The 24,269-nt window shown below is 34.4% G+C and overlaps 3 protein-coding genes across 3 annotated transcripts; 2 read left to right on the top strand and 1 right to left on the bottom strand.

Moving 5' to 3' along the window:
- The first annotated feature begins 5,842 nt into the window (after positions 1-5,842).
- LOC133786159 (uncharacterized) lies at positions 5,843-9,186 on the top strand. The gene is made up of 3 exons (XM_062225369.1): positions 5,843-6,141; positions 6,232-6,414; positions 9,180-9,186. Exons 1-3 carry the CDS (start codon positions 5,843-5,845, stop codon positions 9,184-9,186), a joined length of 489 nt encoding a protein of 162 aa, XP_062081353.1.
- Positions 9,187-15,250: 6,064 nt separating this feature from the next.
- LOC133786158 (uncharacterized) lies at positions 15,251-16,249 on the bottom strand. Its single transcript, XM_062225368.1, has one exon. The coding sequence runs from the start codon at positions 16,247-16,249 to the stop codon at positions 15,251-15,253; it is 999 nt and encodes a 332-aa protein (XP_062081352.1).
- A 278-nt stretch (positions 16,250-16,527) lies between these two features.
- On the top strand, positions 16,528-20,235 carry LOC133786156 (subtilisin-like protease SBT3.11). The gene is made up of 7 exons (XM_062225367.1): positions 16,528-16,551; positions 16,662-16,725; positions 16,807-16,974; positions 17,224-17,335; positions 17,719-18,016; positions 18,324-18,677; positions 19,945-20,235. The coding sequence occupies exons 1-7, from the start codon at positions 16,528-16,530 to the stop codon at positions 20,233-20,235; spliced, it is 1,311 nt and encodes a 436-aa protein (XP_062081351.1).
- Positions 20,236-24,269: the final 4,034 nt, after the last annotated feature.

Here is a 24,269-nt window from a genome sequence, read left to right as displayed (position 1 = left end):
CTATAGCAAAAAAAGAAGAGAACTTGTGGGTGAAATGGATTCATGCGATTTACTTAAAACAAGAAGATTGGTGGAGCTATACAGCGCCTAGCTCCAGCAGCTGGTATTGGCAAAGAATTGTAAGGATTAAGGAGGAGTTCAAGGAGTCTTATCAAGGAACTATGCTCAACTGGGATCATTATAGTATAGCCAACTTGTATAAGTTGATGAAGAATACCTCCCAGATCAGATGGAAATTTGCTGCTATCTGTGATAGATTAGGCATACCAAAGCATAAGTTTGTCTCTTGGTTGGTGTTAAAGCAGAGGATGCCTACTAAAGACAGACTTTTTCGGTTTGGAATAGCCCAAGACTCTACTTGTGTCATCTGTGGTCAGTTTGATGAAAGCCACAGACACTTATTTTTTGATTGCCAGTTTAGTAAGAGTTGTCTAATCTCTATATTGAACTGGTTACGAATTGGATCACACCAATGTGAGCTGACTGGTTTGATGAATTGGATAAGGCGTTGCAGACAGTCTGATTGTAAAAGAAGAGTGTATCTGTGTTCTCTTGCTGCCTGTGTGTACCACATATGGTTGGCTAGAAACTCAGCTTTTTGGTCTCATCAGGTCCCTTTAATTTCCTGTGTCTCTCAGAACATTAAAGCAGATATTTGTGGTAGATTGAGATTGTTATTTGATAGGAATCTTGGTAAGGAGGATTTGATCTGGGTGAGGGAGTTATATTGTAATTAATGTAGTTTAGTTGTTTTGTTTTGTGTTTGGTGTCTGTATTTATTGGTGTTTGTAAGTAGTTGTGATTAATACAAGCTTGCTGATTTACCAAAAAAAAAAGTCTATATTGTTTTTTTTTTCAACCATGCCATGCCATGACTTCAATTATTTATTTGAATATATAATTAAAAATTGAGATGATTAATTCCTTTTAGAGTACTCATAATGAATTGTATAAATGTATATTTATTTAAAACATAACGAACAATGTTAAAAGAAAAAGAATATACTCCATCAGATTTTCTGTTTTATAATTTTTTTTTTTACATATATTGCTAAAATGTCTTCTCTTACATCTATAGATTTTTTTAATAATATCTCACTCCTCTTTTCTTATTCCTTCCTATTTGAAAGGAAGAAAAAAAAAAGGTATAATTGGATCAATATAGCGGCGATAAAAAAACAACATTATATGCGAAAAGTGATCCATCGATCACTAAAATTTATTTTAATATAATTTATATATAAAAAATTATATTAATTTGATTTTTTATATTATTTTTTCAAACTTTTTCATAGGAGTTCACATGGGAGATGCAATAACTTATGTTACTCACTTTCGTATTCTATAAATAATAAAGAGAAAACCGCAGCCCTGTTCCATCCACAATTGAATCTCTTGACACTACAAAAAAAAGGTTCTATACCGAGAACACTCACTACAAAAAAAAGGTTCAATACCGAGAACATTATACCGACAACATGTCCTCGGTATAGACATTTCATATGCGCGGGACATTTTCGCGGTTCTGAATAGGTTTAGTTGCTATACCGAGGACCTATACCGAGAACATGTTCTCGGTATAGGGTTTATAAATATCACACTCAGCCGCGAAGCCCCTTCTCCTTCCTCTCTGGTTTCTCTGGGTTTTCTCCGAAACCTCCGCCTCCCTCCGCCGATTATAGTCGTTTTCCTCCATAAAAGCTCGGTTTTAAGCCCCAAAATTGCCAAGGGTGAAAGAATTTCTGTGTATTTGTTGAAGGTATGGTTTATTTATTCATTTTATATATATATATATATTTATGAAATTGTATAATGATATTTTCTAATTTTTGTTTGAAGGTTGGGTATTCGGTTTTTGTTGGACTATAGGGATTGCTAGCAAGATATTGAAGGCATTGGTAAGTTTTTTTTAATTTTTTTTAATTTTTTTAATTTTTTTTTCAATTTTCGAATAATTTATGTTTTTTTATATAAATAATATAATATTAATTTTAATAAAAATCTGAAATAATTATATTAGATAGAATGTATTTATTTTTAGGTTTTCAAAATAAGTATTAGTAAAAATGATATTAGGAATTAGAAAATTGTTAAATGATTAATTAGTATTTTTTTTAAATAAATTCTATGTTGTGTTTGGTGAATTTTATGTGTATTAAACATATTAGTAAACATATTAAATATTTGAGTGTTAATTTGAAAATTTTGGTGGTAATGTTAGTATGTTGTTGTTGTCAATTTTAATTTTTTTGCTTATGTTAGTAGTAAAAATTCAGATTTTATGAATATTGATGATTAATTTGTTGTTGTTATTTTTTAGTAGAATTTTAATATTTTGGTTAGAAAATTGAATAATTAATAAAATTTAGACTAATAATTATAAATTATATAGTCATTTAAAATGAATTTGTAATGCTCTCTGCATGATCTGGGTCTGGATATTTTTTATGTGTTATTTGCAGGATTTTAAATTTTGGGATAGATGAAAATATAGTCGTTATGCTGCCGAATTTTTTATAGAATTGTAAAATTTAGAGATATTGTGAATATTAGTAGAAGTACTCAATAAAATTTCTAATTTAATAAATAGTGAATTGATAAGTAAAATCATTTATTTTAAAATTAAGATTAAAAAAATTAACATTAACATTATGCAACTAAATTTTAATAAAAATAAACATTAATTAAATAATTTAAGTAATAATTAAATCCTAAAGTAGTTAAATAAATTTTAAACAAATCTTAGAATTTTTTTTTAAATTAATCAAACTATTCAATAAAGCATAAGTAAAATATGTAATTTAATAAATACTAAATTAATATGTAAAAAAATAATATGTGTTAGTTCTGATTAAATAAAATTAACAAATATATTATTAGAAAACCATTATTAAAATTAAAATTAAAATTAAAATTAAAAAAATTAAATTTAATATTTGTTAGTTTTAATCATTATTAAAATTAAAATTAAAAAAATATGTTTTTAATATTATTTGTTAGTTGTTTTTAATTTTTCTGTATTTTTTTTAATATTTTTTTTCAATTTTTGAATAATTTATGTTTTTTATATAAATAATATATTTTAAAATTAAGAATAAAAAAAATTAACATTAACATTATGCAACTAAATTTTAATAAAAATAAAAATTAATCCTAAAGTAGTTAAATAAATTTTAAACAAATTTTAGAAATTTTGTTTAAATTAATCAAACTATTCAATAAAGCATAAGTAAAATATGTAATTTAATAAATACTAAATTAATATGTCAAATTTAAATAAGTTTAATAATATTTACACTGAAATATATTATAGTTAGATATCATAAAACAACATAATTAACTTCAAAAAGCATAAGACATTAAAAAAACATATTTAATTATATTTGCTTTTTTCTTTGGTAATAAGAAATTATTACCAAAGATATAATAGTGTTATTATCACATAGTGATAATATTATATTTTTTTAGTGTTCATCACAAGAAGCCTTAGACCCGTTTAGAGAGGGTGAGTCATTGAAGACTCTTACATTTGCCTCTCTCTGAATTAGGACACACACAAATTGATTGTAAGTTTGATGATTAGTGTTCCGTGCAGTGCTACATTCATACAATGTCGATCGACAAGAGTTGGATTAATTTGACAGATCGATTATCCGATGAGTATGAGGCTGGTGTGATGGATTTTCTCCAGAGAGCCCGGCAGTGCGTTGACTCAAGGGGATTGGTGAAATGTCCGTGTAGGAGGTGTGTCAACGTTGAATTTCAGACGATTGATGTATTAGAAAATCATCTTTTTGTAAATGGTTTTCTACGGAAATATACCAATTGGCATTGGCATGGAGAGGATGAAATAATACCAATGAGAGCTCGGATAGATCAAAATGATGAAGATGAGATGATGGATGTTCTCACTGATCTTATGCAAAATGACAATGACGAACAAGCGGAGAATGAGCGCGGTCAAGAGATACCTACAACTGACTACAGGAGTGGGCAACATTATAACGATTTGTTTGCTGAGATCGAGGCTCCATTATTCCCCGGGTGTCAAAATTACACTTCATTGAATTTCCTAGTGAAGTTAATGCATTTCAAAGTGTTGGGAAAAATTCCCAACAAAATATTTGATGGAATGCTGGAGTTGTTACATGATGCATTTCCAGCCCCAAATAAGCTTCCAAAATCGCACTATGCAGCGAAAAGGTTGTTGCGGAAACTTGGATTGGGCTACGAGTCAATCCATGTCTGCAAGCATGATTGCGCACTGTTTTGGAAAGAACATGCTGGAAAAAGCAAATGTCCTGTTTGTGGAGAGGATCGATGGGTGGACAAGAACACCAAGGGAAAGAAAGTGCCTCATAAAGTGATGCGTTATTTTCCTTTAACCCCTAGGTTAATGCGAAAATATGCATCGAGGCACATTGCTCAACATATGAGATGGCATCACGAGCAACGTATACAAGAAGATGGTGTATTGCGTCATCCTGCTGATGGGAAAGCTTGGAAGGACTTTGACCGAAATAATCCAACATTTGCAATGGAACCCAGGAATGTGCGGCTTGGATTGGCTGCAGATGGATTCAATCCCTTTGGTAATATGAGTCTGTCTTATAGTATGTGGCCAGTAGTGTTGACGACATATAACTTGCCACCATGGTTGTGCATGAGAGAAACTAATTTCATGTTGAGTTTATTAATTCCGGGACCTCATTCGCCAGGAAAAGATTTTGATGTTTTCTTAAGACCATTGATTGATGAGTTAAAAGAATTATGGGTGACTGGTGTACAGACTCGAGATGCAGTCAATGGCAGTTTCTTCACTCTTCGGGCAGCTTTGATGTGGACTATAAACGATTACCCAGCAAGGAGTAGCCTTTCTGGATGGACTGCTCAAGGTTATCATGCTTGCTCTACTTGCAATGTGGCAACACCATCTATTCGTTTACAAAAGAAGGTTGCTTTTTATGGTCATAGACATTTTTTACCAATCAAACATGTCATTAGAAGGGACAAGAAGACATATGGTGTCGTTGAAAAGAGATTACCACCACAGCCATTAACCATGCAAGAAATGTTCACACAAATGAGTTTTATACCTGATTCTCTTCCTGGTAAGCATGTCAGTTATGGCGGCCAAAAAAGAAAGCGTACAAAAGAGCAAGTTGGTTGGCGGAAAAAAAGTATATTTTTTGAGCTCCCATATTGGGCCAACATAATGTTGCGACACAATCTAGATGTTATGCATGTTGAGAAAAATGTGTGTGACAGTTTAGTAGGCACAATAGTTGGGCTGGAGAATAAGACCAAAGACACAGTTAGTGCCAGAGTAGACTTGGAGAAGATGAAGATGAGACCAGAGTTACAGCTGAGGAAGTTGAATGGTCGGATACAAAATCCTGCGGCCAAATTCACTTTCACTGTTGAAGATCGCCAAAAGTTTTGTCGATTTCTTAAATCAGTGAAGTTTCCAGATGGTTTTGGATCTAACCTAAGGAAAAATGTGATTGACAATGACAATAAGATAACTGGTTTGAAATCGCATGATTGTCACATCATTATGCAACGCCTTTTGCCAGTTGGTGTGCATGCATTCCTAGAGAAATCAATGAGTACAACTATTATTGAGTTATGCACTTTCTTCAAGCTCATTTGTGCGAGAACTCTAAAAGTCTCAGATTTAGAAAAAGTCCAAACTTCAATTGTTGAGATTGTTTGCAAGTTAGAGAATATTTTCCCACCTGCTTTTTTCGATATCATGGTCCATCTACTAATACATTTACCGGAAGAAGCAATACTTGGAGGACCGGTTCACATGAGGTGGATGTATCCTTTTGAAAGGTATATGAAAAAATTGAAGAATTATGTCCGTAACAATGCACGTCCAGAGGGCTCAATAGCAGAAGGATATGTGGTTGATGAGGCATTAACATTTTGCTCCATGTACTTGAAAGGTGTTGAGACAAAGTTCAATCGTCCAGACCGAAATGTAGATGTTGGTCCATCACTTAAAAAGATGTCGGTCTTTCGATCTCAGGGTCGTCCAATTGGTAAGAAATCATTGACAATTTTGGAAGATGAAGTGAAGAAAATAGCAGATTGGTATATTCTAAACAACTGCAATGAGATCTTGCCATATCTTCGGTAAGTAATTAAAGTAGTTCATCATTTCATTGCATGTTTATTATAACTCTTATTAGTAGCTCTTAAATTAGTTGTTTTTGTTTTTTGCAGAGAGCATAGGGAAATTTTACAGACTAGAGGTGTTGAAAACCTAGACCAATTACATAGAGAGGAATTTCCTAATTGGTTTTATAATAAGATTTATCATCTTCGACAAAGAGGATCCTTGGAAGTAGATGAAGAATTAATCTCTTTAGCAAACGGTTCTTCAACTCGTGTTGCGTCTTACCCTGGGTGTGTTGTAAATGGAGTAAGATTTTTGTGTTATGACAGGGACAAGAATCGCAAAACTCAAAATAGTGGAGTCTCTGTAGCGGGTGTCGAAAATAGTACTTATTACGGCCAGTTGGAAGAAGTTTTAGTGATGTCTTATCTTTCTGGTTGTTCTGTTGTATTATTTAAGTGCAAATGGTTTGACACTAATCGGTCTTCAGGATTAAAGTTTGAGCAAAACATAACGAGTATCAAAACCAGTTCGGAGGCCTTCAAAGATGATAAATTTATCTTAGCAACTCAGGCTAACCAAGTTTTCTACATTGAAGACCTTAAAAATAAATCTCATTGGAAAGTCGTCCAAGAAGTGCATCACAGAAATGTGTGGGACATCCCACTAGTTGAAGAACAAGCGGAGGATGTAGAAGTAGATGTTATGCACGACACTAGTTCCTCTAATTTCCAATTATTCGTTGATCTTGGACCGTTGCCACAAATCAGCTTTGAACGTACGGGGGCTCCATTACAATTTGTTGAGATAGATAATGTTGCAATTGAGGAGGAGAGGGAGGAGGAAATGGAAGAAGAAGAGGAGGAGGAGGAAGAGGAAGTGGAGGAGGAGGAGGAGGAGGTTGAATATGAAGATGATGAAGAGGAAGATGAACACATAGAAACCGATGATGATAGTGAAGATTATTATAGTGATAATTAAGTGGTAATTTTATAATATGTTGAAGTAATTATTTTTAACAATAAATAATTTTATATTGTCATTTTTAACTGATAAATGTAATTTTAATATCGATTAATTTGACAGATATGGCTGATGTTATTGCTCAATCTCACGGGGGTGATGGTGGAGGATGCGATCCTCCACGTGGACCGGCAGATATCCCAGCTGATTGTGAACGAGGTAATATTTTACACATTGATATACTCCTTAAAATTTAACAATTAATCCATATTAATTTTAAAATATTGAATTTGCATACAATAGCGCCTCCAAGTAAACGTGGACGCCATAAGGGATTGAACACGCGGGAAAAGAGGGAACAGTTGGGGCGTCCTCTCCCTCTCGAGTGGGATGTGCGGGGGAGAACATATAAAGAGATCGGAGAGTACAGCTCAAATTTCTCAAGAGAGCTCGGATTACTTGTTCGACAGTACACAGATCCGGACTGTCCTCAATGGTCAAAAGTACCAAATGCCTCGAAAGAAAGAATACTTGCACATTTGGAAGTAAGTAGTTTATGTATTTTTATGTTAATTCTCATTTTATGTTATATATGATATTTACTAAGAAATGTTTGTAAATTAGGATGATTTGTTTGATATTGGGCGTACTAGATATGGAGAAGGGCATATGCCTGGGATCTTGAGAGGCATTGATACTTCGTGTGCTAAAAAGTATTCTGACTGGAAGTACGATATTAAAGAGCACTTAACGATTAATGGGCCACAAAATCATTATGGTGGTTGCACGGATACGCAGTGGCAAAAAGCAATTGATTTTTTCCGTCGCCCAGAAATTACGGTATTAATTTCTTGCTAAACTTAACTATCTTAATTAAATATATTACTAACGATAACTTTTTGCAGAAACGTTCTGTGGTCAACAAGGAAAATAGAAAGAAATTGAAAGAGCTTAGCTATGGAGGTTCTCAGTCAATCCCAGCCTTACGCTATAAAAAGGTTAGTTAATTAATTATTTTTTAGTTTATTTTTCTTATTTACGTTTAATTATTAATTTTATAAAAATATATGTACGTGACAGCGCAATTTAGAGACTGGGCAACTTGAGTCCATCCCGGATAGCTGGATGGATACTCACCATAAATCAGGCACAGGGTGGGTGACAGAGATAGCAAAAAATACTTGGGTACGTTAAGTTTTTTTAAACATTTTTCAAATTTTTAATTGTTTCAAAATTTTAATTACATTATACATTGTATCACAGGAGGAATTGCGTGCATACCGCGACACACAGCAGACACAGGCAACTGATACTGAGAGTTCCACACCAGTTTCGAGTGCGCCTGAAGATGAAGACATATCTTTGGTACAAAATGTCTTCGGAAAACGACGGGGCCACCAGAAAGGATATGGACGTATCCTTAACATAAGGGACCGAACTCCATTTGATTTTCGTCCTTCACAAACTAGAGATGAAGAGTTTTCTGAGATGAGAGAGCGTCTTCGACAGTTAGAGGAGCATGTCCGGACTCATTGTATCACCCCGGGATCTCAATCTGCCCCACCACCACCACCCGATGATCCTGATGTTGGAGCACCGACTCAGTAGGACTTATGTATGAATTTTATTACAATTGACTATTACATTATCATGTTTAAGACAAGTCTTTATTTTAATTCAACGAATACACTCTTATGTTTTTTTTTATATCTTTAATATAAGTGTTTTAATTTTATTCTATTTTCTTATATTTAATTCAAAATAAATAAATAAATAAGGGAATAACAAATATAAAAAAAAATTGGGGACAAGTCTGTACCGAGGACATTGTCCTCGGTATATACCACCAAGATGTCGGTATATACCAGTACGATGAGAAATTGAGGTTTGTTGTACCGAGGACATTTGTCACTTTCTACCGAGGACATTATCCTCGGTAAAACGTATACCGAGAACATTTTGAATGTCGTCGGTAGACGTTTTGTTTTACCGACGCGGCTGTACCGACAACTTTATACCGACGACATTGTCTCGGTATAAGATATACCGAGGACATTTCGGCTTATACCGAGGACATTTGTTCTCGGTATAGGCCCTGATTTTTGTAGTGACTATACCGACAACATGTCCTCGGTATAGACATTTCATATGCGCGGGACATTTTCGCGGTTTTAAATAGGTTTAGTTGCTATACCGAGAACCTATACCGAGAACATGTTCTCGGTAGAGGGTTTATAAATATACCCCACAGCCGCGAAGCCCCTTCTCCTTCCTCTCTAGTTTCTCTCGGTTTTCTCCGAGCCGTCCGCCTCCCTCCGCCATTTTCCTCCCAAAAAGCTCGGTTTTAAGCCTCAAAATTGCCAAGGGTGAAGGGATTTCTGTGTATTTGTTGAAGGTATGGTTTATTTATTCATTTTTTTTATATATATATATTTATGCAATTGTATAATGATATTTTGTAGTTTTTGTTTGAAGGTTGGGTATTCGGTTTTTGTTGGACTAAAGAGATTGCTAGCAAGATATTGAAGGCATTGGTAAGTTTTTTTTAATTTTTTTAATTTTTTTTCAATTTTTGAATAATTTATGTTCTTTTATATAAATAATATAATATTAATTTTAATAAAAATCTGAAATTATTATATTAGATAGAATGTATTTATTTTTAGGTTTTCAAAATAAGTATTAGTAAAAATGATATTAGGAATTAGAAAATTGTTATATGAGTAATTAGTATTTTTTTTTAAATAATTCTATGTTGTTTTGGTGAATTTTATGTGTATTAAACATATTAGTAAATATATTAAATATTTGAGTGTTAATTTGAAAATTTTGGTGGTAATGTTAGTATGTTGTTGTTGTCAATTTTAATTTTTTTTGGTGATGTTAGTAGTAAAAATTCAAATTTTATGAATATTGATGATTAATTTGTTGTTGTTAATTTTTAGTAGAATTTTAATATTTTGGTTAGAAAATTGAATAATTAATAAAATTTAGACTAATAATTATAAATTATATAGTCGTTTAAAATGTATTTGTAATGTTCTCTGCATGATCTGGGTCTGGATATTTTTTATGTCTTATTTGCAGGATTTTAAATTTTGGAATAGATGAAAATATAGTCGTTATGCTGCCGAATTTTTTATAGAATTGTAAAATTTAGAGATATTGTGAATATTAGTAGAAGTACTCAATAAAATTTCTAATTTAATAAATAGTGAATTGATAAGTAAAATAATATATTTTAAAATTAAGATTAAAAAAAATTAACATTAACATTATGCAACTAAATTTTAATAAAAATAAACATTAATTAAATAATTTAAGTAATAATTAAATCCTAAAGTAAATAAATAAATTTTAAACAAATCTTAGAAATTTTGTTTAAATTAATAAAACTATTCAATAAAGCATAAGTAAAATATGTAATTTAATAAATACTAAATTAATATGTAAAAAAATAATATTTGTTAGTTCTGATTAAATAAAATTAACAAATATATTATTAGAAAACCATTATTAAAATTAAAAAAATTAAATTTAATATTTGTTAGTTTTAATCATTATTAAAATTAAAATTAAAAAATATGTTTTTAATAATATTTGTTAGTTGTTTTTAATTTTTCTGTATTTTTTTTAATTTTTTTTTCAATTTTTGAGTAATTTATGTTTTTTTTATATAAATAATATATTTTAAAATTAAGATTAAAAAAAATTAACATTAACATTATGCAACTAAATTTTAATAAAAATAAACATTAATTAAATATTAAACTATGGCACCACACTCTAGTGTTGTTTCTTCTTCTTATTCTCTTCTCTCAATATTTCTCATTTTCACTTTGCTTATATCATCACCACTCGAAGCCTCTGAAAAAAAGGCAAGCCTATATTTACATATATATATATAGTCTTTTTTGTCTTCATTTATATGAAGTTTATGTTAAAATGTATTCATTCATGCATATAATAATACAGTCTTTTATTTTGTGTGTTGATTCACATGAAATTTAATTATGCTATAATCAATGTATTCATGCAGCCATATATTGTGTACATGGGAGCACATTCCCATGGTGTGCACCCTTCCTCAGATGATCTTGAAAGGGCCACAAATTCTCATTACACCCTTCTTGGATCTTACTTGGGAAGGTACATACGTTAACAATGCCTATACTTTGTTATGATTTTGTTTTCTCAAATATATGTTAGAATGTGGAAAGTGGTTTAGAAGTATAATATAGTGTATGGTAAAAAGTATGGATTTCATCTCAAAATCAATTGGTGATTTTCTCTAACATCTTCCCTTAAGATGGTGGTTATTTTTGCTCAACAATCTTGGACGGCTCGATCGCAAGTGGCTCGTTGGCTCTCTTTGACTCACTATCCCTGAATCACAAAGGGCTCTTTTGGAGAGGTTTTTAGATTTGGATCGGATAGATTCTCGTTAGAGTTTTCTTTTGGCTTTAGAAGTATAATATGGTGCATGGTAAGAAGTATGTGATTCCATCTCAAAACCAATTGGTGAGTAACTCATACTCTTATAAATTATTGAAAATACCCACACACTTTCCACGTGGGATATTTTATCTAACAATATATACATACTCTTGTTTGTAATTTTCTTGTTGTGTAGTGAGGAAAAGGCAAAGGATGCCATCTTTTACTCGTATATGATAATTATGCAAAGACACAATCCATACACACACACAAATGAGAGATAGCAAAAAGATGAAGAGAGAAAAGGGAGGCTAGAATGTATTGCAAAAATAGAGAGAATGTATTCTAGGTTACAAAACTAATAAGCCAAGCCTTTTATATAAGGCAAAAGATATAAAATAACAATAATTAAGAAAAGACTAAAATGCCCTCAAATAATAACTCTAACACCCCCCCTCAAACTCACGATGCAGCAACAATAAGCATCGAGAGTTTGCCAACTAGAAATTGAAAACGAGAAATAGAATGAGACTTAGTAAAGAAGTCAGCAATCTGTAAAGAAGAAGGAACAAAAGGCAAAGTGATAGTGCCAAGCTTCAGGTGGTGACGAGTGAAGTGACAATCAATCTCAATGTGCTTGGTGCGTTCATGAAAAACTGAGTTGTGAGCAATCTGGATGGCACTCTGATTGTCACAATACATAGGAGTGGGTTGAGAATGACATACACCCATATCTACAAGCAGCCATCTTAACCAAACAATTTCTTTGGTAGTAGATGACATAGCGCGGTACTCTGCTTCAGTGGAAGATTGGGAGACAACAGTTTGTTTCTTACTTTTCCAAGAAATAAGAGAATCACCCAAAAAGATACAGAAACCAGTAACAGACTTCCGATCCGTGGGATCACGACCATGATCAGCATCAGAGTATGCACGCAGCTCCAAGGAAGAAGTGGAGGGAAACAAAAGGCTTTGAAAGATAGTACCCCGAAGATACCTCAAAATGCGAAGAACAGCTGCCCAGTGAACAGTAGTAGGAGAGGCAACAAATTGACTAACAATGTGAACAGCATATGCAATGTCGGGGCGAGTGATAGTGAGATAAACCAAACTGCCAACAATAGTGCGATACAAAGTAGGATCATGCAAGGGAGTGCCATCAGAAGGAGAATACTGAACATTGAGCTCAAAAGGAGTGGCAACTACTTTTGTATCTGTAAGACGAGCACGGTCAATAATGTCAGAAGTGTATTTTGACTGAGAAAGAAGATAGCCTTTTGGGGAGAAGGCAACTTCAATACCCAGAAAATACCGAAGAGGCCCCAAATCCTTCATCTCAAACTGAGAAGCTAATTGAGACTTTAACACTGCAATTCCATCTAAATCATCACCAGTAATGATCATATCATCAACATATAAGGAAAGGAGAATACGACCTGCATTGGTACACTTAACAAATAGTGCTGAGTCATGATTACTTGAGAGAAACCCAAGAGAAGTAACAACATTGGAGAACTTCTCAAACCATGCTCGAGGAGCCTGTTTGAGACCATACAGAGCTTTCTTAAGCTTACAAACTTCTCCATGATTGTGAGGGACCCCAGGAGGAGGAACCATGTAGACCTCTTCATGTAAATCGCCATTCAAGAAAGCATTCTTAACATCCAACTGAGATATATTCCACTGACGAGCAGATGCAACTGCTATAAGAGCACGGACAGTAGTCATTTTTGCAACAGGAGCAAAAGTTTCCTCAAAATCCATACCATACTGTTGAGAAAATCCCTTAGCTACCAATCTAGCTTTGTAGCGTTCAACAGACCCATCAGACTTGGTCTTGATTTTATAGACCCAACGAGAACCAATTGTATGTTTACCAGGAGGTAAAGATACCAAATCCCAAGTATCTATCTTGTGCAAAGCTGAAAGTTCCTCATTCATAGCATGCTGCCAAAGAGGGTCAGTAACTGCTTCTTTATAGGATAAAGGCTCAGAGAGACAATGAATAGACGCTAAAAACGAAGTGAAAGGGATAGAATAAGACGAATAAACAAAATGTGGTAGTTTAGTAGACTTACGAGTGCGCTGAGGATAGCGAGGAGGATCTACAGTATCAGAAGGATCTAGAACAGCTGTAGGCGGAGGTGTTTCAGAAATGTCAGCCTGCGAAATACCAGTATCAATAGCTCGAGACCTGCGAGAGTAATGACGTGGAAAGGGGACTATAGGACCAGGAGAAGATTCAGACTCTACAATTTGAGGAACTTGAGGAGAAGAGGTACTTGTATGCTCACAAAAAGGATCAATATGAATAAGATCTGATTTGGTCAAGTTGTGAGTAGTGCCAGGAATAGAAAAGAAGGGTATATGCTCAAGAAAAACAACATGGCGAGATACATATAATTTTTGAGAAGTTGGATCAAAACAACGATATCCTTTTTGGCCATCACCATAACCAAGGAACACACAAAGTGCAGAGCGTGATGACAGTTTTGTACGCTCTACACTAGGACGAAGAACAAAGCAAGTAGAACCAAAGACTCTCAAAGAAGAATAATCAGGAATATGTCCATATAGTTTTTCAAAAGGGGACAAACCTGAAGTGATTGAAGATGGAATCTTATTAATAAGGTTGACTGCAGTGAGAACTGCTTCTCCCCAAAACTGACTAGGCACAGATGAGGACAACAAAAGAGAACGAGCAGTTTCAATAATGTGTCTATGCTTTCTTTCAGCAACACCATTTTGTTCAGGGGTATCTGTACAAGAAGTTTGATACACAGTTCCATCTAAAGCAAGCAAATTACAGAATTTATTTGAAGTATATTCACCACCTTGATCACATCTAAAACATTTAATAACAGAAGCATGTTGAGTTTTTACATAAGCTCGAAAACGATCATAAATATCATAGAAATCAGAACGACATTTCATTAGAAAAACCCAACAAAATCGAGTGTGATCATCAACAAAAGAGACATAATATCTAGACCCTCCTTTTGTAGCAATAGGAGAGGGTCCCCACACATCAGAATGAACTAAGTCAAAAGGTGCAACAGAACATGAAGTACTTTTACTGAAAGGTAAAGCAGAAAATTTTGCAAGTTTACAACCACTACAATCAGAAATATCATGAACTTGCAAATCTCCTAAGGTTCCTGTAGAAGCTAAGAATCTTAAACGGGAAGCTGAAACATGACCAAGGCGAGAGTGCCATAAATAAAAACTAGACGATGATGGAGACAATCGAAAGGAAGACAGATCAACACTAGGAGCTGCAAATACTGGTAATTTCAGCTCATCCAAAACATATAAACCCCCCCGCCTACGGCCGGTCCCAATCAGCTTCTGAGACTGCGGATCCTGCACATGACAAGAAGTAGAAGAAAAAGACACTGAGTAACCAGAATCACACAATTGACCAACAGATACAAGGTTTAGTGAAAGCTTAGGAATATGGTAAACATTAGGAAGCGATAAATGATGACTGACAACAGAACCAACACCTGCTAATGGCATAGGAGTACCATCAGCAGTCATGACAGGCACAGATGATGCAGGACACAAGGAAACAAAAGATTTCGAATGTGGAGACATATGGTGCGAGGCTCCAGAATCTAAAATCCATGTAGAGGATGTCATACCTGAAGAGCTAGTAAGGGGCTGACCTACCGAAGAAGAGGCGGACATGGCATGTGGCTGCATGGTAAGAAACTTCTGAAACTGTTATGAGAGGGCAGCAAGAACAGGATTGGAAGATGAGGCCCCAAAATCATACGAGTCAGATGGAGGTACAGTAGCAGCGGCATTAAATTGCGGAGGACGGTATGGTCGAGGTTGTGAGTGGTTGCCAAACTGTGGTTGGCTACCATAATGAGGCGGTTGATTACCGAATTGAGGAGGTCTGAGTTGATGTCTTTGTTGCTGAGGTGCACGATTTACTAATTTAGGACACTGAGCCTTCCAGTGACCTTTTTGTTTGCAAAAGCTGCATTCATCAACTCCAACCTTTGTGTGAGGTTTATTCTCATGGTGAGTAAAGTGTCGAGGAGGAACTACCAAAACAGAGGGACTGGGTGCTGGGAGGATGCCTTTTCCTGCTTGAGACTTAAGACGAATTTCATCTGCCAATAGTTCACTAACTACTGAATCAACCGAAGGAAGTGGAGAACGATGCAAAATAGAGCCACGGAGTCCCTCAAAGTCATCACGAAGTGCCATCAAAAACTGAACCAATCGTTGTTCCTCCCTACGAGCAATATATGGTGCAAAAGCTCGTAATTCTGCAGATTCAGTAAGGGCCAATTGATCCCATAGATCTGTCATAACTGAATAGAACTCTTGAATACTCATATCTTTCTGTTCAAGAGCTCTAATATCTGATTCTAATTGATATTGCTTTGCAAAGTTAGACTGAGTATACAGCCTTGCAAGATGGTCCCAAACTTCCTTCGCTGTTTCATACTTGGCTAGTTGGGTACCTATGGAGTGTTCTACAGAGTTGTTTATCCAAGTAATAATTTTTGAATTATCCACTTCCCAATTTTCTAGCAAAGTTGCATAATCCGCTTTGTCATTTGTTGGTTTAACCAAAGTTCCAGAAACATAACCCCACATCTTTTTCCCTTTCAAATTTTTTTTCATCACATAGTTCCAATAAGAATAATTCTTTCCATCTAACCTCACACTAATGGATTGAAGGGAATCATCTCTATTACTTGCCATTTCAGAAACAAATTTCCAAATGCTATCTCAGACAAAAGTTCCCAAATTCTGCAATCTGACAAAACCCTAAAATTTCAGAATGAACACGAAAATCACATACCGAGTTACTGCAAAGATGCTTCGACCCAATTTGCTGCAATACGAAGGAGACCCAAGCCAAAAAAAATTCAATTCCATAAACCCTTCTCTGATACCATGATAATTATGCAAAGACACAATCCATACACACACACAAATGAGAGATAGCAAAAAGATGAAGAGAGAAAAGGGAGGCTAGAATGTATTGCAAAAATAGAGAGAATGTATTCTAGGTTACAAAACTAATAAGCCAAGCCTTTTATATAAGGCAAAAGATATAAAATAACAATAATTAAGAAAAGACTAAAATGCCCTCAAATAATAACTCTAACAGTATAATAGACATATTAATGGCTTTGCTGCAATTCTTGATGAAGTAGAAGCTGCAGAAATTCGTAGTAAGCATTTTATTTTTGTTGTTATTATGTTAACTAATTTTTAAGAATTGATTTAACTATATGCAATGTTGATTATTACAGAGCATCCAAATGTGATATCGGTTTTCCTAAGCAAAGAAGGGAAACCAGCCACAACTCGTTCATGGAAGTTTCTTGGATTGGAAAGATATAACGAAGTCGTTCCTTCTAAATCTATTTGGAACAAGGCACACTTTGGTGAAGATGTAATTATTGGAAACTTGGACACTGGTACTTTCTCTCTCTCTCTAAATATATATATAGGCAATAAATTTAATCCCATTTTAGTAAAAAAAAAATGGAATGCCTATATTAATGTACTTTAGAGGCTTGGTTTGAAGTGTTTATTCTTTCAATGATTAACAAAATCAGCTCCATAAATATATATATATTCTTTTTTTTTTTAATTTTTGAATTTTTTTCCTTTTCTTTATTTTCTAGATAATTAATTTTAAATGTGGTGAGAGTTGGTTGGTATAGGTGTTTGGCCTGAATCAAAAAGCTTTAGCGAGTACGAAGGAATTGGACCTATCCCATCAAGGTGGCGTGGAAGTTGTCAACAAACCATTGGAGATAAAATTCATTGCAATAGGTTGATGCTCTTATTTCTACTTTTTATTTTTTTTCTTTTTCATATACATATTTCTATGAATTGTATTTCATATACATATACATATATATATATGTATATGATTTGTTTTGGGATTAAGGGTAGAAAAACATTGACATAAAACCAATAATTATTAGTTATATAGTCCAGCATACTTAAGGGATGCATTTGGGTTAAAGTAGTCTAAATCTTTAATTTTTTTAATCAAAATAACATATGATTTCACAACTACGTTATGCATAAATTTATTTATTTTGTCAGGCAGGCATGAAAGTTTTGATAGCTTAATACATACATATATAAACACATATATATATATACATATTCTATAGATTATTTTACTTGCTCTCCAATTTCCACCATAGGAAGCTAATAGGAGCAAAGTACTTTAGCAAAGGCATTCTGACACAACTAAAGATGTCCAACGCCTCTATACCTAAGGAAAACTTTTTCACTAGTCGAGACACAAATGGACATGGGACTCATACTCTTTCCACATCTGGGGGTAGCTTTGTCCCCAGAGCAAATATTTTGGGATTTGGAAATGGTACCGCTAAGGGTGGTTCTCCAAAAGCTCGTGTGGCTACTTACAAAGTCTTATGGCCAGGGAGCAACGAGGCCGACATTCTGGCAGGATTCGAGCATGCCAGGGAGTTGTGGATGGTGCGGTTCTTATCTCACACTTTTGGGATCATGTAGTATTTGATACTGGTGCATCTCATTCTTGTATATCATTAATGTTTGCTAGCATGTTGGGTTTGAGTTGGGAAACTTTTAGTCCTACATTGCAGTTGAGTGTACCTGGGAGGGCATGGTGAAGTATCAACCATCTGCAAATTGGTTGTATTGTGTTTGAATGGCATAATTTATTAGGAAACCTGATGGTGTTACCTATAGGACAATTTGATGTGATTCTTGGCATGGATTGGTTGTCTAAGTACCAAGCCCTTGTTGATTGCTCACGCAAAAGGGTGACTCAACTCCAAGTGGAGATTTCATTGTATATCGATCCAACATAAATGCAGTAAGGCATAATCCTATCCTTAAGGCATGTTTAGGTGGGAAAAGAAACTTAGAGTGTTATGGGAGTCTGTTTGCAATTGAGGATGAGTCTAGGCCTCTAAACAAGTTTCCTTGGATATCAGTGGTTAGTGGCTTTCGAGATATGTTTCCTGAGGATTTGCCAGGACTACCACCTGATAGAGAGACCAAGTTTTGCATTGATTTGATTCCCAGGACTCCACCATTTTCTACTACCCCTTATCGTATGGCACCTGCAGAGTTGGATGAATTGAAGAAGCAATTGGATGAGCTAATGAATAAGGTGCATCAGGAACAGTACTTCCCCATGGGGAGCTCCAGTTTTGTTTGCCAAGAAATCGGATGGATCCTTGTGATTGTGCATCGATTATAAGAAATTAATTCTGATGACAATTAAGAACAAGTATCCATTGCCAATGATATATGAGTTGTTTGATCAGCTCAAATGTTCAAAGTGTTTTGCCAAGATTGACTTAAGCTCAGGCTATCATCAATTGAGGATTTAGGAAGAGGATATTCCTAAAACTAATTTCAAAACGCGTTATGGACACTTTGAGTTTTTGGTGATGCCATTTGGGTTAACGAATGCACCTTTAACATGGACCTTATGAATAGAATCTTTAGACCCTATTTGGATAAGTTTGTGGTTATTTTTATTGATGACCTTTTAGTGTATTCCAAGACACCTGAGGACCATACAGAACATTAAACAGTTGTGTTGCAAACTTTGAGGGACCATCAATTATATGCTAAGAAAGAAGAATGTGACTTTTGGAGGACTGAGGTCAAATTCTTAGGGCATGTAAAATATCAAGAGGACATTACTGTGAATTCATGCGAAGATAGATTCTATCTTACAGTGGGAAAAATCGAAGAACCTTACTTAGATTCGAAGTTTTCTTGGGTTAGTAGGTTACTATCGTCGCTTTGTGGAGAATTTTTCTCGAATTTCTATGCCTTTGAAAAAGCTAACAAGAAAGGATTTAAAGTTCGTGTGGGATGACAGTTGTGAAGAAGCTTTTAGAGAACTTAAGCCAAGATTGACTACGACGACTATTCGCTGTGCCTAATAGTGATGAACCGTTTGTGGTATTTACTGATGCTTCTGGTAGTATTGGTTTAGGTGGAGTTCTCATGCCAAATGGCAAGGTTGTTGCCTATCTTTCACGCCAATATAAGACACATGAGAAGAACTACCCCACACATGACTTGGAACTTGCAGCAGTGATTTTTGCCTTGAAAATGTGGAGATGCTACTTATATGGGGAAAATTTTGAATTATAATCTGATCATAAGAGTTTAAAGTATATCTTTACTTAAAAAGATTTGAATTTGAGGCAAAGAAGAAGGGTCGAGTAGAGGGCAAATTATGATTTCACTTTGAAATATCCTCATGGAAAAGCAAATGCGGTTTCTACACAGTGCTACTTCAACAAGTTAAGCAATGTCAGTGGCAAGATGAGAAATTGAGACTTATCTAGAATCGAATCTAAAACGGTGAGCAATTAGATGGATGGACAGTAAATGCTGAAGAATTCGTATACCATAAGGGAAGAATAGTCGTTGCAAATATCCCTGATCTTAGAGAGTCTGTTATGATTGAGGCCCATAGGTCTAAGGTTGTTGTACATCCTGGAAACACAAAGATGTACCAAGATTTGAAAAGACAATATTGTTGGGAAAGTATGAAGAGAGGTGTGGCTAACTTTGTAGCTAAGTGTATGGTTTGCCAACAGGTTAAATCTAAGCACCAGAGACCTTCAAGGTTGCTTCAACCTGTACCTATACCAGAATGGAAGTGGGATGAGATCACGATGGACTTTGGATGGGATTACCATTAACACCATTAAAGCATGACACTGTCCCGTTGGTTGTCGAACATTTGACCAAATCTGCTCATTTCATTCAAATTAGGAAGGATTGTAAGGTTTCTGAACTAACTCGACTTTATGTGGGTAATATACTTCGACTGCATGGGCTGCTTTCCAGCATTGTTTCTGAGAGAGATCCTCAATTTATATCAAGGTTTTTGAGAGCATTGCATGAAGCTTTAGGAAAAATTTAACTTGAGCACCGCTCACCACCCTCAGACAGATGGACAATTTGAGAGGGCTATCCGAACTATGGAGGACATGCTTCGTTCTTGTATTTTGGATTTTGGATTTCGTTCAAAGTTGTCAGAAGAGTTATGCTGATCTCCTCTAATGAGAAGTTGAGTTTGAGGTTGGTGACTATGTCTTCTTGAAAGTTGCTCCCATGCTTGGTGTGACGAGATTTGGAGTGAAGGGTAAGCTAGTCCTGAGGTATATTGGACCTTTCGAGGTTATCGAGAGGGATGGGGAGGTCGCTTATCGATTAAACTTACCAGCGCGGTTGGGGCATGTTCAAATTGTGTTCCATTTGTCGATGCTGAGGAAGTATACTCTAGACCCATCGCACATCATTGAGTACGAGGCTATCCCTCTTTAAGAGGACGTGACATGTGAAGAACAACCTATCAGAATCCTAGCGAGATAGTTAAAGGTGATAAGGGATAGAGGAATTCTCGTAGTCAAGGTCTTATGGCAGAACCAAAGAGAAGACGAGGTTATTGGAGAGTCAGAGTCGGAAAATTTCGGGACAAAATTTGTTTAAGGAGGGAAGAATGTAATGACTGAGAAAAAAATATATATAAATGGGTGGGACCCACTTAAGTGAAAAGAGTCTTTTTTTTCTTTTCTTTTCCTTTTCCTTTTCCTTCTTTTCTTTCTCTTTCCCCGATTGCCCTCTCTCTCTTCTTTTTCTCTTCTTTCTCTCTTCTCTCCACGACAACACACCACCACCACTAAGACCCAACCTCCGGAAACCACCATTTTCGGCATACGGCGGCTCATTGGATTCACCTTGCTCCGGCGACCTCAACCACCAAGCGGCACTGCCCAACTCGCCGTAAGTTGTTCGGAATAGTCAGTCAAAGTTTTGGTCCGTCAATTTTGACTGTGTTTTCCGGCCAAATCCGACCACCACCTGGCAAGTGGTTGGTACCTTTGGAACCAGCATGAAGAGAGGAACAAAACCCACTAATTCATTCCGGTCAACTCGCTGTTTTTCTCCGGCAAGATTTTGGGTATCTCCGCCCTTTGGAAGCGTTTTTCGGCGACACCGGAGGTCATTTGGGCGGAGGAGCTTTACTTTCGTGATGTACTCATCGAGAGGATGGTTTTGATATATGCCATGCATATATTCGTCGACGTTTCCAGTACCGCCACCAACCGCTATAGTGCACCGCTTGGGTGAGCTTCCGGAACTTGAAATTTTAAATATGGTCATATTATATGTCATTGGACACGATTTTGAATAAGGAATACTATGATGATAATCGTTTGTTCATTTGGTGCACGTAGGAAAAACGTGATATTAAAATCGGACTAAATCATTCTAAGATCATCGATAAGCTTAGGAGCGTTGCTTTGGGTTCGAATTAAATTCTAAAGAGGTAGGGACTCAACTAGACTATTGGACTTATTTTACTCTTATTAAATTGCATCCAACATATTCCAGTTTCGACATTTATAAAATGTTTGCAAAATTGAAAACTTAACATTACGTCGCCCTTGATATTGTCGCCCCTAAAACTGATTTTTGTTGTAGTGTGATTTACTTCTAGCCACAAACACTTTAGTAACAATATAAACATTTTTTTTTCATTTTAGGCTTGTGTATCTTAAGTTTTAACCGACACTACATACTTTAGAAGATACTTTTTAAACATTATGGTACAATTATTCCATATCAATCAATTTAATTGATTCAATTATAAACAATTTAGGTGAACAAAGAGTCTTGGAGCCATATCTCAAATTAAAGTGACAAGGAATCTAAATAATTACTTTAATTCTATTTAACGTTAATTGAGTCCTGTCAAAAAAATCAAAATGCTTCGCACATCATCACTTTATCGAAAACCCTACACTTATAAATATATGTGCTACAAAAATACAGCACACAAATTAAAATTTGTCCCTCTTTTATTTTTGTCAATAAAAAAATATCCTTCTTATATGTATATATATATTATTTAACTGACATTAATTAAACTTTCCTATAGTTAGAAAATAAAATTTAATGTCAGTTTAAAAAATATACTTATAATAAGATGAATAATAAATAAATAAAAAATATGGGTAACGATCCATATTAATTTTTCTTTATCACTTGATACACTAAAATTTAAGCTATATATGTTTTTTGTGTTTGGATTCTCATCATTTCAAATATATATCACATATCTTCAAAGTCACATTTTTGGCACATAGTATTTTCTGTAGTTTTTCTTGGTACTTTTCCCTAGGGCTAGTATTCCATGTCCCACTATCCAAAAGAAAGTACTGGATCAGTAAATATTAATTCCACAAAATTAAATTATTGATGTACTATAGTTATAATGGAAATACAGTGTCATATTCTGTCTATAAATGTAGTTAATTGTTTCACTACTACAAAACTGGGTTATTCTGACACTCAACCACGACAGTCAATTCTGTTGACTGTCGTAATTGTTTAGCGGGACTCTACGCCGACAGTTATAGTGTTTAACTGTCGGCGTAACTATCCCTACGCCGGCATAAGCAAGTACGATGTTAGTCGACTGTCGTCATTGCTCAATAGCGACAATTAAAAACTGTCGGGAAAACCCATTTTTATAGTAGTGCTTTGTCTATAAATTAATTAGCAAGAATTCATCACTTAAAAGCTTCAACATCTTAGAGTCATTGATGATTTGGGTGTATTATTGTTTAGTTTTTTTATCTTTTCAAATATTTACCAGCTAATATTATGCTGGAGTGATCCCTAGTAAAGTTTATAATTTAGCTAGTTCCGAGGTATAACCTTGTGAACTTTTTTTCTTCTTAGCTTCTTTAACATTTTGAGTTTTTCGTGATATGTGGCTTCTTTGGTGTTTAATTATTTTGGCAATGAGTTCTTGAAGGAGAATTTTATATTTTTATCAATCATGCTCTGTGGCTTCTTATTATTATTTATGATGTTAGTGTTATTCTTTATCTTTTATTTTCTTTGAAATTATTTGGGGAAATTTTCTTTGTTCTAATTTTCTGCTAGAATTTGTGAAACTTTCTCAAGTTATTCATTGATATAGTTTTATAAACCATCAAATTTGTCTTGTTGCTATTCTAATTATATATAGAAAAAATATATACATCACCCCAAGGTCTGAGTTATAGCATATCTATTCATTATTTTTCATTTTTATAGAGTGAAATAGATAATTATCATATCATATATATATATATATATATCTATATTTATCAGGTTTAATATTTAGTTGGACAATATATGCTGCATTTGCATTGGAACTTTGGTGAACTCTTCAAATCTCAGCGCCATTATGGGCTCCAAGACAAGCAACAAACAAAATATTCTTGAAGGCAACACAATGACCGATTTATCTATGTCTGAAATGAATTTCTTGTTTTATGCTCTCTATATGTATAATACATCATATCAATGAGAATGAACTGATAGGTTGATTTACTTTGCAACTCCGTTGCATGCTCTTCCTAATCGACTTAGCATATTTAATTGTATACTAAATTATCATCATATGCAAAAGAAAAAAATTGCAAGCTGAATTATTTATTTTAGTTTTGGTTTGACTTTAATAATGTTTATTCTGTATCGTAAGCTAAAAACTCTACTTGGATATTTAGGAGAACTAAGACAATTATATAAGAGAACCAAGGCAACAAGAAATTATTCTTTAAGTTGTTGGGTATTATTATCTTTTTGCTTGTAAGAATTATGTACATTGAGGATTTGATGTATTATTTACATTGAGAATAATGAATTTTTATTGAGAATTATTTAGTCTCATAGG

The sequence above is a fragment of the Humulus lupulus genome, chromosome 6 (genome assembly GCF_963169125.1).
Source record: "Humulus lupulus chromosome 6, drHumLupu1.1, whole genome shotgun sequence".
In the NCBI taxonomy this organism is placed as follows: Eukaryota; Viridiplantae; Streptophyta; class Magnoliopsida; order Rosales; family Cannabaceae; genus Humulus; species Humulus lupulus.
This window is presented reverse-complemented; position numbering and strand designations above follow the sequence as displayed.

What these genes read in the sequence shown, in the direction of transcription:
- LOC133786159 (XM_062225369.1), top strand. Translation starts at nt 5,843, where the DNA reads ATGAAAAAATTGAAGAATTATGTCCGTAACAATGCACGTCCAGAGGGC. An exon ending in GAGATCTTGCCATATCTTCG is followed by an intron (nt 6,142 to 6,231) that starts GTAAGTAATTAA and finishes TGTTTTTTGCAG; the next exon opens with AGAGCATAGGGAAATTTTAC.
- LOC133786158 (XM_062225368.1), bottom strand. Translation starts at nt 16,249, where the DNA reads ATGGCAAGTAATAGAGATGATTCCCTTCAATCCATTAGTGTGAGGTTA.
- LOC133786156 (XM_062225367.1), top strand. Translation starts at nt 16,528, where the DNA reads ATGTATTGCAAAAATAGAGAGAAT. An exon ending in TATTGGAAACTTGGACACTG is followed by an intron (nt 16,975 to 17,223) that starts GTACTTTCTCTC and finishes TGGTTGGTATAG; the next exon opens with GTGTTTGGCCTGAATCAAAA. An exon ending in ATGCCAGGGAGTTGTGGATG is followed by an intron (nt 18,017 to 18,323) that starts GTGCGGTTCTTA and finishes CTCACGCAAAAG; the next exon opens with GGTGACTCAACTCCAAGTGG.